The sequence below is a fragment of the Pogonomyrmex barbatus genome, unplaced genomic scaffold, assembly GCF_055798465.1.
Source record: "Pogonomyrmex barbatus isolate J1 unplaced genomic scaffold, ASM5579846v1 scaffold5, whole genome shotgun sequence".
Lineage (NCBI taxonomy): Eukaryota > Metazoa > Arthropoda > Insecta > Hymenoptera > Formicidae > Pogonomyrmex > Pogonomyrmex barbatus.
In genome coordinates, this window is record NW_028297149.1 from 10,327,370 (window position 1) to 10,343,067 (window position 15,698).

Below are 15,698 nucleotides of genomic sequence, written 5' to 3' on the forward strand. Positions count from 1 at the left end.
GATTGTTTCATTGAATATTCCTTTGCCATCTTGCTATAACAAAATGTCTTTTTATGACAATCGCTACTATTATCTCAACAAAAGATTCCTGTCCATAATCGGTCAGTGGCCGTTTCAATCGCGACTGAAGAATAATCTGATGTTTTGCATCATGGTGTTCTTCCTTTTCACTGTGACGGCATTAGAGGTGTTCGAAAAATACGTATGATTGCAATTCATTGGGATTAAAAACTAACTGATAGCTTCGTTTTCGATTTTCTAGTTTTGGGGATTAGTTGCTGGGATAACAGATCTTAGCATTATCATGGAAAATGCCTCGCCGTTACTGGTGAATAGTCTTGTCATCGTGAAACTTGTTAATTGCGTGTGTATTAATTACAAAGTTCGTATTTTATGTTTCTGCTACATGCGAAATTAATCGGATCATTTTATAATTTAAATTACACGATTTCTTCGAGATGCAGATGAAAAAACTTCTGGAGGATGTTGAAGAGACTTGGAAAGTAAAACATGAGGGACCAGAAAAAGAAATATTATGCTGTTATGCAGAAGAATGCAGGATCTTCTCAATACAATATGCAAGTAAATTACCTTTATTTCATAACAAATAAAAATTTCTGTCTTATTTCTGTCTTATAGGTTTAGTATTGAAAATCCAAAAATATACAAAAAATTGATAATTCTTATCTATGTTACTTTGAATCTAAGTATTTCAGTAGATTATTTTTCAATTTAAATTTTCTTTTTTCCTTATTCTTCTTTTTTTTTTCTCAACTATTATAAGAGTTCTATAGGCGGACTGTACAATCAGTATTTTTTATTTTAATAATTACATTCAAATGCTCTTCAAAAAGCTTTTATATAAATGTGCTTTTCTCTCTAATAATAGCTTAATATTTTTGAGAAAAGAAAATGACTGATTCTAGCTGCTCTTTACGCTATGTGGCTCTTTTATACCACAACACCGATAGTCGTTAGTGGCATATGTACGCTTTTACCGACGAACGAAACATACTCAGCTAGGTTTCTGTATCGCGTAGAACATGTTCTTGACATCGACAAATATTTCAATCTATTGATGCTTCATATATTTATTAGCGCATTCTATATAGTCTCCGTGCCGATAGCTGTCGACACTTTCTTTATACTTTGCATTCAGCATGTTTGCGCGTTGTTTAAGTGTATGAAGTAAGTTGTTTTTGCGAACAAAGCTGTAATAATAAAGAATATTTCAAATTTAGTTTATATTTTTGTAAAATAGGTACAACATAGAACGTATAGGAAATTCAGAATTTGTGTTGCTCAAGCCAAATATAGCGGATGATAAAGCGTATCATGTCATAATCAGCTGCATCAAATCATACAAACATGTTTTAAAGTATGTAATGTTTTTAGATACATTTAACATAATTTAAAAATGAAAATTTAAAAAATCTATAATATGAAATACGAGACTGTTCTACGTAATATTTAATTAATTATTTATTTAGTCATACGTTATATAAAGTAATTTTATGTCAAATTTTATATAGATTAATTAGATTAATTGTATTAAATTTTTGATTTAATTTTTACAAATAGATTAATATATCTGTTTTATCCTTTTTCGCGGAGATTTTCTGATCTGCTTTCATCTGCCTACGCAACTTCATTTCTGTTAATGTTGGGAAATGTTGTTATATGCTTAACTTTTAGCACAGCTGAGGTAAATATTTAAAATAAATTTAAAAATGTTATGTATAATAATGATATGATATATCTATTTTAAAAGATATCTAATTAAATTACATATCATTTAAGTTGGTAATGGTAGATAATCAAATCGACGAAATCATCAGAATTCTCGCTGCCACTTTAGCGCAATTGGTACACATATATTATTTGAGTTTAACATCTCAACGACTGATCGATCATAGCAGTGAATTTCATGACGTAATGTATGCATTTATTAACAAATGAAATTGAAACAATTCTTGTATTAATTCATAAAAAAATTATGTTGTAATTGAAGAAAAATATGTAAAATTAACACTATTTTAGTATCATATAAATATTTCGTAATTTAATTGTTTTATATTTCAAATTTCGTATTCATATTTCGTATTATTTAGAAATTATTGATAGGCAAATAGGAATTGTATAAAAATTAATTTGTTGAACGCATTAATAGTTACGGCTGCAATTGGTATAATATTTCACTGAGATCAAGACATCTTTTAAGATTGACATTACTACGTGCTACTAAACCGTGTCAAATAAAAGTTGGTAAACTATTCATAATGTCAATGGAGACTTTTAGCACGGTATGTACAAATATAATATACATTTCTATGATAACTAAAATTTTAGACAGTGTTTTTATGATATTATTTTCAGCTTTTAAAATCGACCATGTCTTATTTTACGATGCTTACATCAATACAGTAACAATCGCATATAATGATTTTCATTGGAAAATTACGTGTTAACATACATAAAGATGATGCTTACTTTATTTATTTAATATATCGTACATATTAATTAAGTTTTTTTAATGCACCAATAAAATGTGTTTTTGAAAAAACGTTTAATTTAATCTTATGTAAATTATTTTTTTATACAAAATATTATCAGTATAATATGTGATAAATGTATGTAAAAATCATTATATTGTAATAAAAATTATAATTTATAAGTTATAATTTTAAAAATTATAATTTATAATTTTTATTGCAATATATATAATTTTTTCATATATATAATTCCTTTATGTTTATTTTATAAATTGTATGTATATATACAATTTATAATATTATTATATATACAATTGTACACACACATACACACACACACACACACACACACACACACACACACACACACACACACACACACACACACACACACACACACACACACACACACACACACACACACACACACACACAATATCTGTTAAAAATAAATAGAAAAATAATAACAAAATTAAAATACACTACCATTCAAAAATATGTACTAAAAAAACATACCTATATATTGATTGAATGTTTTATGTTTAATTATGTTTAACTTTACTTTGTTGAAAGGCATGTATGTATATATATATATATATATATATATATATATATATTAGAGAAAGATACTTTTATGCAAGAAAGAGATTTATAGATATGAATAACTGCAACCACTTTCCAAGTAAAATGTACAACTTATGATAAATATCCGCTTTTACAAGAAAGTTTTCAAGTAAAATAAAGATATAGGTAAGTGGATTAATTTTCTTCTGTATACTTTGTAGTAATATAGTTTGTATATACCTTCCGTGGGATCGATTGCGTTTCTTTTGATACGCCGTCATCAACTATGCAAATTTCCGTCTACCTTTATAGGCATTATAGATATTCACTAAGGGAATACAAGATAAACAGGAAATTTATATTCGAGCTGATCTCTGTTATGAAAAGGGTTACTAGACGCATTCTAGTTTTCGGTAGAGAGTCAGAATGAACGCGGAGCATTATAAAATCAATCAACTCTTCATGTCGTGGATCGGTCAATGGCCGGAACAGTCCGCCTTGAAGAGAATCTTTCTTTCCTGTCACGTTTTTCTCATTGTTTGCAGTCAATATTGTTTGCTGGTTTGCGCGCTGACCAACTGTTGATTAAATTTCATAATGTTTAATTAAGCGATACAAATAGAAAACTGTACAATTAGAGATATTATTTTTGTTATTAATTGTTACAAAAACGGATTTTTTCACATATTTATTATTAATGGATTAAATTATATTTTAAGTTGCTTGTTGTTATAATTTCCGAAAATACACAAGCATTATATATTTTCTCTCAATTTTGACTTAAAGGCTTTTGATAATTTCTAAAGACAAATATATCTTATTATTTCGTACCAGATACTCGGTTTAGTGGCGGCGTGGCAGGATTGGAGTCTCGTTATCGAATGTTCATCTCCTATTATCATTCACTCACTGTGCATCATAAAGTTTGCAAATTATTTCTTTAACGCTCGCAAGGTACGTGAGTAGAAATCTTAAATTTAAGCACATATCACTAAAAGTATATTGTGTCATATAAATTTGGACAGTTCAATAGTCTCTTTATCCAAATGAGAGACAGCTGGAGATTAGCAACGTTCGGGGCTCAGATACAAATTTTAACAGCCTACACCAACGAGGGCAAAAAAATGGCTAAGGTGTACGCAGGTGAGGTATCTTGAAAGACGTATCATTCATCTTACATCGATATTTCTCTTCTACTAGCTCTGTTCTGAATTGCACTTAAATTTTCAAGCGTACGCTGCAAAAAGATGATGGAGAGATTAAGAGTATCACATTCGCACACTTTTATAGTTATAATGTATGGTTCCATGTGCTTGTACATGATATTGCCCGTCACGCCGTCCATCGTGGCGATCTTGACAAACCCAAATCAAACGCATATTCACGGCTTGCTGTACCACGTGGAGGCTGTCCTCGATACGAAGAAATATTATTACATCATCCTATTGCATTCCTATTACGCGACCTTCTTTTTGATGACCATTCCGGTAGCGGCGGACTCCATGATGATAGCTTACATACAACACGCTTGTGGTCTTTTCCAAGCGATAGGGTACGGTTCACAAAGACGCGAAAGTAGTTCAGTAGCGACAGCCAACTCGAAATCCCAGATGCGAAATGTTGCAATTCGTTCTTACGCTGGTGTTCTATTTTAGAAATTTTCTGACGACTTAATGATTTTTCCCAGACACCAACTGGAAAATGTAAAGCAAAATGACGACCTCAATATTAACATTTACCCGCTGTACAAAGACGACGAACATTATCGCATAATCAGTGACAGCGTCTCGAAGCACAAACAAGTTTTACAGTAGGTATCATAAATTAGAATGTCCTGAGCGGATTAATTTAACAACAAATTGCCTAAGATGATGTTTACTCTAGAATATAAGAAAAGACAAACTCGATACTAAACACTGTTATACGAAATGTGATGAGAGTGCTCTGTCATTAGATTTGCCGAATTATTGGCGTCTTCATACAGTATATCATTTGTGGCATTGATAGTACTGAACGTGGCGATTATGACATTCAGCGGAGTACAGGTTTGTGATTTTTATGAATTACATTAGTTAGAGTAAATATTAATTTTTTAAAAATTATTAATTTATTTGAGACTTAATAGAACACTTCTATTTATGTTATCTTGAAGAGATCTTAAAATCAAAATTTGTTAGCCTCCTAATTTTATTAGCTTCGATTCCCAATTAGGTAGTGAACAACCGAAATCAGCCTTCGGAAGCGTTTAGATTCTTACTCACGGGTTTATGTCTGTCGGCACACTTTCTTTTTCTCTGCCTGCCTGGACAAAAATTAATAGATCACAGCTTTAATATGCATAAATCTATGTAAGCGTGCAAATGTATATTCTTTGATATAAACTTGCGATATATTCTGGTAAACAAAATCAATTATTATCATAGAGAACATTAAAAAGTACAGCAACAATTATAAGTATAATATTTCTTTTATTAATATATTCATTGAGATTTTATCAAAATGAAATAATGCATCATTTCAATTATTAATATTAAATTACTAGAAATAATAAAAAATAGCAAGCTTAAGATTAAAACAAATTGAAGTGTGATCCTAAATTGGAATTTATTTTCAAATAAGACTTTTATTCCATATATACAAAAGCTTTCTCCAAGAAATAATAATCTGAAAAACAGAAAGATAAAAATAATTACATTTTGCTAATATTTGTAATTATTAATGTTATTGTTGCAGTCAGCAAAATTTTCAATTCAGGACAGTATATATTGCGAGTTTATTGCTAAAAAAATGTAAAATGTACTTCGTACGACAGAAAAGGAGATGAGTACAATATATAATATCAAATAAGTATTTTATTTCGCAGTTATGCAGCAAATTGGTATGCCATTTCCCTACGAGCGAGAAAGTCACTGAATTTAATGTTAATACGTTGCAAAACGCCATGTCAATTGACAGCTGGGAAAATGAGTGTCATGTGTTTACGAAGCTTCAGCGGGGTAAGAAAATAATCCGTGAGCTAATTATCAATTGATATTCTGAAGAATTAGAATATTCTTCATAAAAACATATACATTATTTAAAGAAAAAGTTTAAGTTAATCACATGTTTCACATGGAACATAATGCAAAATTAATATATTATTAGTATATAATAATAATAATGTACAATGCAATCTTTTATACAATACTCGTAGTCATCCGCGTGTAAATAAATTGTTTTTTATACAGGTTGTACAAGCCTCTATGTCCTATTTCACTGTATTAACTTCTATGCAATAATCACCGTCCCGATGTTGACGACACGGCTATCACACTCGGCTACGAAGCTCCTATGTGTTATCACTGTGGCAATAACTCTCCTACCGTAGATAATTCGAATTCATCATTAGCCTCATAAAATGATTAGATGTAGCAATGATCATCAATAATATCGCATTTGAATTCGAGAAGCTTGTCATTCATTTTATACATATTACTGCACATATAAAATAACAATAATGATACATCTATACCGTTAATTATTTGTTGAGTAAATTTTCTTGTCAAAATAGAATCTAGTTTTCTTTTCAAAAAATTTTAATTTACATTTTAATCTACACTGTGTTGTTATCATTAATATAATAAGATTTAATAAAGATAAATTTCTAAATTATAAAAAGAGCCTTCAATACATATTGTTTTCTGAACTGATGTCTTCAATTTTTCTTTCTCTGCAATTTATGATTTATTAATTATCTTACTAAATATTTATTTTAATTAAGTTAAATTGACTAAATTAAGTTATCGATTAAATTTATTGTTAAAATATCATTTTTAGAATAGATATCTTTTGCATTAATTATATTTATAATAAATAAAACGTATATTTGCGTATCTGTAAAACTAAATTTGTTTCGAAAATAGAGGTCCAGGAATTAGTTTCAAATTTCAGAAAGATCCAATATAGATTTCTGTAAACAAAAGTATAATCCGAAGAAATACATGGCAAATACGGTCATGATGCGCCGTGAAACTTGACAATATCCCGATAATAATAAGGGTAATTCTGCAAGGTATAAGTGCCGACTATAAGATATACCTGTGTAAAATCAATCATAAAAGAACATCACACAGATATTTCTGGGATAAGCGCTTGATCGTCCGAGCCTTTCATCATTCTAATAGAATAATCAGGAAATATTCGTAATTTATCATAACTGCCCACATCGGTCTCTCTGAGAGAATTTTTTATTAGATTGGAAATTATGAGAAGTAGTGGTGATGGTGCAGTATTCAAAATCGAGTATTGAAAATGAATACATCAAACAATATCTTTCAGTCTCGATTATACAGTCTCAATCGTACGCTGCTGTCATTATTGGGACAATGGCCCTTTCAAAAAGACAAAGAGAGGCGAGTTTTCTTTATTACAATATCACTTATCGGTATAACGCAAGCTATCGCGCAGGTACGTTCCTTACATTGCAATTCTTAATCTTGCTTTATTAATCTCGTTAACCGTAAATTAAAATTTCGAAAACAAGAAATATGTCAGACATTTATTTATATTAAAGATTTAGAATTAAAAATATTTGAAATTATCATTGCAAATTATCACCGCAAATCATATTGTATATATTTTACAAAATATTTTTTTGTTTACGAAATATCTTTATCTTGCTGGGAAATATCGGATTCAAGGTACTCGCTGTCGTGACGTTACGCGACGATTTTGATGCGATTATCGAATGTATACCTCCGCTCATAATAGACTGTGCCTGCATCATTAAGATAACGAATTTGATGTGTAATACAGAGATGGTATGCAAAAAGTTTATTAATGTTAAATACAAGATTACGTTTCTAAAAAAATAAAATTTTAAGTCGTAGATGAAGATACTTCTTATACACATACAAAAGGACTGGCAATCGTGGAGTATCAGAAGCGAGTTTGAAATTTTGAATAGATTTGCGGAGAGTGGAAAAAGTATTACTGTTGGCTATGCTAGTAAGAAATTAATATATAACGATTATTATTATATTACACGTTGAAACTAACAAAGCGATCATGAAAGAAAATATTTATTCGATAATTATGTAACAATTAATTTTGTCTTAATATAAATAACTATTGATTTAAAAATTAACATTTATATATAAATTAAAAATAGCTTTTTAACGTCAAAAACAAAGTCAACAACAAACAAAAAAGTTATCATTAAATTGGATCGTGTTACACGAATATAATTCTTTTAAAGTGCCGTCTGATTTCTAGCTGGCATGTATATATTCGGCAGCGGCTTTTCGTTAATGGAGATAATTCCAGTAATAATCGGCAAAAATGTAACTTCTAACTATGCCACGCGGCCAAAAGGATATCCGTATCATGTGGAATATTATGTAGATCTCAATAAGTATTATTATCCTGTATTAATTCATAGTTATTTGTCTACTGCCGTTCGGCTTACTATCGTAGTCGCTTTCGATACCTTCGTAGCTATCTTAGTGCAACATTGTTGCGCGTTATTTTCAGTCGTCAGGTACGTATCAAATAAATTAAATAATAAAAAAGTGCTTTAAAAACTCAGATATTTCATTTTCAAGATATCGACTAGAACATATACGAATATCTATCGAACAGGATAAGGAACTTGCTCTGCTCGAGGAAAACGAGAAAATGTATAAAAACTTCGTATATTGCATTCAAAAACATAAACATGCCTTATGGTTAGTACCTTTGTATGATTAAAAAAATATAAAAAAAAATATGAGAATGTAAAAAGTATAAAAACTTCCTATTTATCTATTTTAAAAAAGCGGAAAATCAAATTATCAAAATCTCTCGTTAAATAAGGTTTGCCAAATGCTTGGAGATTGTTTATACAAAGGCATTCTTCATGGAAGTTGGATTAATTGTATTAGCTATGAGTCTATCGGCCCTACAGGTACATGCTCGACATATAATGTAATATTTAATATTAAAATAATTAATAGTCAAATGTTATATAAAATTATAACAATTATCAAAAACTTATCATGATATAACAATGTCAATATAATAAAACATTGTGATTTAAACATTGTGAATAACAAAAATTTGTGGTAAAACTGACTTTGTTTCGGAATATTTAGGCGACTAATAATACTCTTACTCCACATCTTGCAATCCGGCATGCCAGCTATATAATCGCTCAATTACTGCACTTATATATCGCATGCTGGTTGGGACAACAAATAATCGATCATAGCGATCGCGTGTACACGTCAATGTAAGTTAAAGTACACAACTACAATTCAATAAATTTTATACAAATCATCTAGATACTTTATATAAAGATGAAATAAACTTGTAAAATAAAATTTCCATCCGCATAATAATAAAGTTTTCGATACAAGTTATCGAGGTGAATGGTATGAATCATCGCCAAAATCCAGGAAGCTTTTGAATATGATAATGCTGAGAAGCACCTTACCTTGTACATTAACCGTTGGAAAGATCATGATTCTTTCTCTTCCAAGTTTCAGCGCGGTAAGCGTCACATGCTTTCCCTGTTGAGATATTTTATATAATTTTCTAAAAATTTTTTTTTTTTAGGTCGTACGTGTATCTGCTTCGTACTTTACGGTCTTACAATCTGTACGGTAATCTAGAATTTTCAGAATCTTTTTTCTGAAAAATGTAAAATTATTGTCAATATGAGAGCAATGTATAATATTATTAGTTATTTAAGTAACAGCAGAAGATAATGTCTATACTTATGAAAAAAATAAATATAAAAATATCAATACTAATAAATAATGTTCTTTAATCTTTTTGATGAAACATTTCCATAGCTTTGATGAACTTATATCTGACAAAATTATTATTTTCTAACAACTATATTCTAACAAAGTAGCTATACCTTCTCGCAACAGTCTGGCCTTAGATTGAGTCTCTCTACTAACAAATAAAATTTTCATGTCTCTATTGCCCGCGTTGAATACACCAAGACAATATTTTCAATCGTGAAACTGTTTCCCTCCTCCAATTACGTAATTTGCATAATCTTACAACTTTGCGATGGATTACTTTGGTTTTTGCGATATAAACATAGGACCTGTATTTTAAAACACATCAACATTAAACGGAATTTTCAATGGGACGCGGCCTATTAAATATCCTGTGTTGACTATTTCACTTTTGTAATAGCAGCAGCAGAAGATAAGAAATAGAATGGGTGATATTGACCAGTTCTTTCAGGAATCGCATTACAATATTATTCGAGTACTGTTGAACATCAGTGGTCTATGGCCGTTTCATACGATAAACAGACGTTACGCGATATACTTCGCAATGCTACTCATCCTCGGATCTGGATTTATATTTGAGGTACGTTAAAAAAAAGTCATGCGTCCTATCATTTTAAGAGAGTTGCTTGCGTATACCGTTTCAACTTTTAAAATTGCATTATTTTTCAAAAAATGTGTTAGAAATTAAATATTCCAACTCAACAATACGTGTAAAATTAATATTAGCTTTTAAGTATATTTTTAATTGATATAATTTACGGTTGGATGGTTTAATTAAAGCTATTTATGTGATTGTTACGCTATTACATTGTGTGTAATGATATGTATGTAATCGACGAGAAATGCAGATGTTAGGTATAATTGAAGTCCGGCATGATTCCTTTGAAGTAATCGATGCTCTGCCGTTGTTTTTCTTCGCTATAGTGACTTTAAGTAAAATGTTCTGCGTGGTATACACATTACCAAAGGTGCGTAAACAAAAATGTTGTCGTCTATATTATTAACAATAAAAATAAAATCCGAAAATAATGTAAAAGGATTTTTTTCATTATATTAAAAAATTTTTTTTTTGAGTAATAGATAAAAGTGCTTCTAATAAAAATGCGAGAGATCTGTCTTTCCGCAAAATCTGACGAGGAAACTAAGATACAGAATTCGCACGCGCTACATGGGCGAAAGTTAGGCTACGCTTATACGGGTGAATTAAATAATATAGTCCGCCGTGATAATTTAATAATACAACGCAGTGACAAAATTTCAAGCATATTTCTACATAAATATTATATTTTAAATAATTTTCAAACACGCTCGGCGTATTCGAAATATCTTTTAAGATATTTACGATAGCATTATCATAATAATAAATATACAAACATACCGTGTAATAGCAAACTTATTATATAGCTGCCGATGGCGATAAATGTAAATTATGGAAATTTTCCTGCAAATTAGGTTTCTTATTAGGCCACAGCATTCTTTACATGCTCTCGACATTAGTGACAAGATTTTTCCATATGAGATCCAACAAAATTGATAAACCCCCAGCGAAAGAGTCAAATTCTCAAGTAGGACTGCCTCATCGTGTTAATTATATGATTGACTTGGATACATATTATGTTCCAATTTTCATACACTCGGCCATATGCGATTTTTCGTATACAGTTTTATTAGTTGTATTTGATGTTCTGTATCTGACACTGGTCGAATATTGCTGCGGTTTATATGCGTCTTTGAGGTAAATCGGATATTTTAAATTCAAATCAAGCATAGTTTCTGTGAAAATGCATATGCAAATAATAAGACGGTTATATATCGCGCAAAATACTCGTTTCAATCTAACGTTATTATCTTTAAAAATTTCGTAATACAATTGAGCTTAGATATCGATTGGAAACCGCATTAGTTTTCCAAAATGAGAATAATAGACTCATGATGACTATAAAGGACAAATCTTATTCAAATATCGTATATAGTATCCGCAGACACATAGAAACAATACAGTAAGTGTATTGCGACATATAAATAGCATATAAATAACAATATAATAAATTAATATATTCATACATTTTATATTAGATTTGTCGCTGTTCTGGAATCAGTATACAGCTTACCTCTTTTCATACATGTTGGATTAACTGTATTTATTTTGAGCGTTCTGGAATATCAGGTATATCCGATAAACATTCTCATAATTATAATACTTTTTGATTGTACATTCACAAATTATTTTATTAAATATTTAATATATTTTCTTAATTAAATTAACTATATATTCATTAGTTTATTAATTTTATATATATATATATATATATCATTATCTTGTAGGTGATAAACAATTCGGAAAACATTACTCGGATCACATTAATTTTAAAACCCGCTGCTTATTTAAACGGACTTTTAATTAATATATTTTTTGAAAATTGGCAAGGTCAGAAAATCATAGATTCTAGTGAGAAGGTGTTTGAATCTGCGTACGTTTTGCATATTATTAATATATTAATATATTTGTAAAAATATATTTGTAAAAAATAGCATTGGTATAATTTAGATTGGTATAAATTGGTATAAATTTTTTACAAAATTTGCAGATATAATTCAGAATGGTATAATATGCCGATAGCAACGAGAAAGCTTCTTATAATGATGATGATGAGAAGTGAAAAGCCATCAATACTAAGAATTGGTAAAATTGTTGCATTATCATATGTAACTTTCAATACGGTAAGTACGGTGATTATTTTATACTTATATATATATATATATATATATATATATATATATATATATATATATATATTGTGCGATAATTTTATAAAAATAAAGTTTTGTTTAAGGTATTGCGTACGTCATCATCATATTTTATGTTACTACGGTCTCTGTAACAAAAATTTTGAATATAAGTAATAACATTGATTTTATTATTCATTACACTTTAGTAACTGACAGAATTGAGATCTTGTAAAATCGCACATTCATATGATAATTTTTCCTTCCAGTGTCTTTTTTGTAGAATATTGAATAAAATTGTGAAATTTTATCAATTAATTTTTTATTTCTTGAAAATTCTTTAAGGAAATCCACGTTAATTTACTAAAAATTGTTATATAAATATCTGTCAATATAAAAAAATTTTTTCTTTTAAATTACAATATTGGATTTATTTTCTTCTATTATTTTTTTTTTATTTTTACATGTGTTGAAATATTTAAAAATTATGAATGTTTATACAGTAGTATATACGTAACAAATATGTTACATGAGAAAATATAATGCTAATGGTAATATTAATATTTACATTAAGAATTGAAAAATTTTGCAAAAAATAGTAGCAGTAAGTAACACGAGTTGATTGAAATACTTTTCATTGTCATCTCAAAATATCTTGCTTTTCAAAAAAAGTAAAATGTAAAAAGAATTATTATACGTTCAAAGAAAGAATATCTCTTTCTTCCAAGTTTGTATTTCAAGCAATTTTCTAATAAAATCTTATGAAGTTCTTTATAGAGTTTATACCATATAACTTTCCTATATCAATATGCAACATAGATAATAAGGATGCAATAAATATTTATTACAATCGATGGTAAACGCGGTTCTTAGAGTGGTGCAAACGTGAAGAAATAGCGTATGTATTTTGCAATACGCGATAATCAACAAGATTAAACAGAATTTTTCATAAACGACTGACTATAGATCTATACCTCGAGTTGAATTTCACTCACGCAAAAGCAATAGATAAAAGGCGAAATGGACAATGTATACATTCTTTCGAGAGTCGCACTACAATATTATACGAGTTCTGCTAAACTGCAACGATCTGTGGCCATATCATACAACAGGCCGACACTGCGTAATATATTTCTCCTACTTGTGCTCGGATCTGGGTTGACATTTGAGATACATATTTGACAATCTAATTATTACAAAATATATATATATATATATATATATATATATATATATATAATATACAGCAATAATATTGTTATCAAGAGAAATATTTATAAAATTTTCAATATGTTTTTAGATTTTACACACACACACACACACACACACACACACACACACACACACACACATATATATATTAAAAATTTTAAAAACAATAAACATTTCTCTCTCGATAATCATATTACTTATTGCTACAGTGACAATTATTAATAGAAAATCCAAAACGTGTCGCGATTTTTTCTTCGGTTATGAAGGACACTGCATGAAATTAATACGATGCGATCGATTGTATACGCGAGTATCACGCGAGTGATATTAATTGATGTCGAAATTTGTAGTGCTGAGTATAATTGAGGTTTGGCCAGATTCTTTAGAAGTGATTGACTGTCTACCGCTCTTAGTTCTCGGCGTGGTGTCAATGATAAAATATGCCTGCGCGATACACACGTTGCCGGAGGTATGTAGATAAGAATAATGCTAATTTAATTTAAAATCGGAAAATAAGCTGGAACGACTAAATCGAGCAACGTGAGATAAATTTAAATTGACTTCGAGCTGCAGATCGCTATACTTTTGGCGAGAATGCAAGAGTATTGATATTCCCGAAAGGATGAAGAGACCAGAATTCTGCATTTATGTGCATTGTACGGACGAAAATTAGGCTACGCTTATACAGATAAATTTTTTCGCTCTATACGTAACAATATGTGCTATGTGTGTATAACAAAAAATATTTTTTATTTTTATCAAATCTTCTTAATCTTTTTTGCGCTTTTGATATATTTTTTTTATTATGGCGATATCACAAATTACAAGAGAACATGAAAATGCATGACACTTTCTACATCATAGATATCTTACTCATTGTCATACTGTTGTCTTCGTGTTTACAACATTGTTAACTAAATTACTCCACCAAGGACGATCCGTCAACTGCACATGACGCACAAGTGAGATTGACACCGTACCGCGTCAATTATATGATTGATACGGAAACGTATTACGTTCTAATTTTTATGCACACCGCCATATGCGATGTATTTTATACAATCTTGATGATCATGTTTGACGTCTTGTATCTGACGCTCGTTCAGCATTACTTGTTCGCAGCTCTGAAATGAGCCTGATAAATTTACCGTTTCGAAATTGTTTTTAATATTCGTATTATATTCGTATTGTATTTTAATATTCGTGTTTATCTTTTAGATATCGTTTAGAAAACGCGTTCGAATTTGAAAGTGAGGGAGACGACTTGCCGATGACCGCGAGGAGTAAACTTTTATTCGAATACAGTATCGTATACAGTATTCGAAGGCATACAGAAGCGATTCAGTTAGTATATGTTTATATAATAATTTATCATTTTAATAAATATAGTAATTTGAATGATTATTTGTATCTTTATGTATACTCTGCTAGATTTTCCACCGTCATCGAGTCAATACACAGGATCTCTTTTCGTGTATGTCGGAGCTAACATATCAGTTCTGAGTATCTTAGGATTTTAGGTATATTCAATATTGCTACTTGATAATTAATCTTAAAAAAATCACACATTTCTTCAGGTGATAACGAGTACGAAAGACATCAATCATCTGTTAAAACAAATAGTTACCTAAGCGCGTTTCTACTCAACACCTTCTTTGAAAATTGGCAAGGTCAGAAAATGATAGATTCCAGGGAAATATGAATCTGCATAAGTTCACATTCAGTATTTTATGCTGCTACGATTTATACAATAAAAAAATAATAAATAACGTTTAGAAGATATCAAAACATTAATTTATTTAGCAACAATTTATTAAATTACTTAAAAGTGTGTACATTTTTTACTATATAAATATATAAATAGTGATCTTCTAAATTTTCAGTGTAATTAAATAAGAATAAATAAATAAAGAAATAATTTTAACAAGTAGTTGTC

General features: G+C 29.4%; 5 protein-coding genes and 2 long non-coding RNA genes across 7 annotated transcripts; 6 read left to right on the forward strand and 1 right to left on the reverse strand.

Moving 5' to 3' along the window:
• The first annotated feature begins 43 nt into the window (after nt 1–43).
• On the forward strand, nt 44–1,415 carry LOC148935441 (uncharacterized). Its single transcript, XM_089081793.1, has 5 exons — nt 44–202; nt 263–382; nt 465–582; nt 927–1,188; nt 1,262–1,415. Exons 1-5 carry the CDS (start codon nt 44–46, stop codon nt 1,413–1,415), a joined length of 813 nt encoding a protein of 270 aa, XP_088937919.1.
• LOC112552925 (putative odorant receptor 85d) lies at nt 1,195–2,504 on the forward strand. Its single transcript, XM_025219399.2, has 5 exons — nt 1,195–1,378; nt 1,615–1,705; nt 1,801–1,937; nt 2,171–2,303; nt 2,377–2,504. The coding sequence occupies exons 2-5, from the start codon at nt 1,661–1,663 to the stop codon at nt 2,425–2,427; spliced, it is 366 nt and encodes a 121-aa protein (XP_025075184.2). The 5' UTR covers nt 1,195–1,378; nt 1,615–1,660; the 3' UTR covers nt 2,428–2,504.
• Nucleotides 2,505–2,520: 16 nt separating this feature from the next.
• LOC148935442 (uncharacterized) lies at nt 2,521–10,245 on the reverse strand. Its single transcript, XR_016140431.1, has 4 exons — nt 9,508–10,245; nt 5,318–5,358; nt 3,888–4,750; nt 2,521–3,634 (listed from the first exon to the last, which is right to left on the reverse strand). It is a non-coding gene; the product is annotated as an uncharacterized LOC148935442 (long non-coding RNA).
• LOC105431361 (odorant receptor 13a-like) lies at nt 3,735–6,461 on the forward strand. Its single transcript, XM_089081889.1, has 8 exons — nt 3,735–4,010; nt 4,082–4,199; nt 4,288–4,608; nt 4,744–4,866; nt 5,011–5,101; nt 5,268–5,404; nt 5,920–6,052; nt 6,284–6,461. The coding sequence occupies exons 3-8, from the start codon at nt 4,304–4,306 to the stop codon at nt 6,332–6,334; spliced, it is 840 nt and encodes a 279-aa protein (XP_088938015.1). The 5' UTR covers nt 3,735–4,010; nt 4,082–4,199; nt 4,288–4,303; the 3' UTR covers nt 6,335–6,461.
• Nucleotides 7,315–9,647, forward strand: LOC148935443 (odorant receptor 4-like). The gene is made up of 8 exons (XM_089081919.1): nt 7,315–7,502; nt 7,736–7,855; nt 7,925–8,042; nt 8,310–8,574; nt 8,639–8,761; nt 8,889–8,979; nt 9,167–9,303; nt 9,431–9,647. The coding sequence occupies exons 1-8, from the start codon at nt 7,347–7,349 to the stop codon at nt 9,588–9,590; spliced, it is 1,170 nt and encodes a 389-aa protein (XP_088938045.1). The 5' UTR covers nt 7,315–7,346; the 3' UTR covers nt 9,591–9,647.
• LOC105431362 (odorant receptor 67a-like) lies at nt 10,228–13,335 on the forward strand. The gene is made up of 8 exons (XM_089081918.1): nt 10,228–10,403; nt 10,672–10,791; nt 10,904–11,021; nt 11,276–11,558; nt 11,704–11,823; nt 11,900–11,990; nt 12,149–12,294; nt 12,412–13,335. The coding sequence occupies exons 1-8, from the start codon at nt 10,248–10,250 to the stop codon at nt 12,725–12,727; spliced, it is 1,350 nt and encodes a 449-aa protein (XP_088938044.1). The 5' UTR covers nt 10,228–10,247; the 3' UTR covers nt 12,728–13,335.
• A 517-nt stretch (nt 13,336–13,852) lies between these two features.
• On the forward strand, nt 13,853–15,637 carry LOC148935444 (uncharacterized). The gene is made up of 4 exons (XR_016140429.1): nt 13,853–14,231; nt 14,981–15,106; nt 15,194–15,236; nt 15,340–15,637. It is a non-coding gene; the product is annotated as an uncharacterized LOC148935444 (long non-coding RNA).
• Nucleotides 15,638–15,698: the final 61 nt, after the last annotated feature.

What these genes read in the sequence shown, in the direction of transcription:
- LOC148935441 (XM_089081793.1), top strand. Translation starts at nt 44, where the DNA reads ATGTCTTTTTATGACAATCGCTACTATTATCTCAACAAAAGATTCCTG. An exon ending in TAGAGGTGTTCGAAAAATAC is followed by an intron (nt 203 to 262) that starts GTATGATTGCAA and finishes TCGATTTTCTAG; the next exon opens with TTTTGGGGATTAGTTGCTGG. An exon ending in GCGTTGTTTAAGTGTATGAA is followed by an intron (nt 1,189 to 1,261) that starts GTAAGTTGTTTT and finishes TTTGTAAAATAG; the next exon opens with GTACAACATAGAACGTATAG.
- LOC112552925 (XM_025219399.2), top strand. Translation starts at nt 1,661, where the DNA reads ATGTTGGGAAATGTTGTTATATGCTTAACTTTTAGCACAGCTGAG. An exon ending in TAACTTTTAGCACAGCTGAG is followed by an intron (nt 1,706 to 1,800) that starts GTAAATATTTAA and finishes ATATCATTTAAG; the next exon opens with TTGGTAATGGTAGATAATCA. An exon ending in AGTGAATTTCATGACGTAAT is followed by an intron (nt 1,938 to 2,170) that starts GTATGCATTTAT and finishes ACGCATTAATAG; the next exon opens with TTACGGCTGCAATTGGTATA.
- LOC105431361 (XM_089081889.1), top strand. Translation starts at nt 4,304, where the DNA reads ATGATGGAGAGATTAAGAGTATCACATTCGCACACTTTTATAGTTATA. An exon ending in GGTCTTTTCCAAGCGATAGG is followed by an intron (nt 4,609 to 4,743) that starts GTACGGTTCACA and finishes GATTTTTCCCAG; the next exon opens with ACACCAACTGGAAAATGTAA. An exon ending in AAGCACAAACAAGTTTTACA is followed by an intron (nt 4,867 to 5,010) that starts GTAGGTATCATA and finishes CTCTGTCATTAG; the next exon opens with ATTTGCCGAATTATTGGCGT.
- LOC148935443 (XM_089081919.1), top strand. Translation starts at nt 7,347, where the DNA reads ATGAATACATCAAACAATATCTTTCAGTCTCGATTATACAGTCTCAAT. An exon ending in TGATGTGTAATACAGAGATG is followed by an intron (nt 7,856 to 7,924) that starts GTATGCAAAAAG and finishes TTTAAGTCGTAG; the next exon opens with ATGAAGATACTTCTTATACA. An exon ending in GCGTTATTTTCAGTCGTCAG is followed by an intron (nt 8,575 to 8,638) that starts GTACGTATCAAA and finishes TTCATTTTCAAG; the next exon opens with ATATCGACTAGAACATATAC.
- LOC105431362 (XM_089081918.1), top strand. Translation starts at nt 10,248, where the DNA reads ATGGGTGATATTGACCAGTTCTTTCAGGAATCGCATTACAATATTATT. An exon ending in GGTTTATATGCGTCTTTGAG is followed by an intron (nt 11,559 to 11,703) that starts GTAAATCGGATA and finishes AATTGAGCTTAG; the next exon opens with ATATCGATTGGAAACCGCAT. An exon ending in GAGAAGGTGTTTGAATCTGC is followed by an intron (nt 12,295 to 12,411) that starts GTACGTTTTGCA and finishes CAAAATTTGCAG; the next exon opens with ATATAATTCAGAATGGTATA.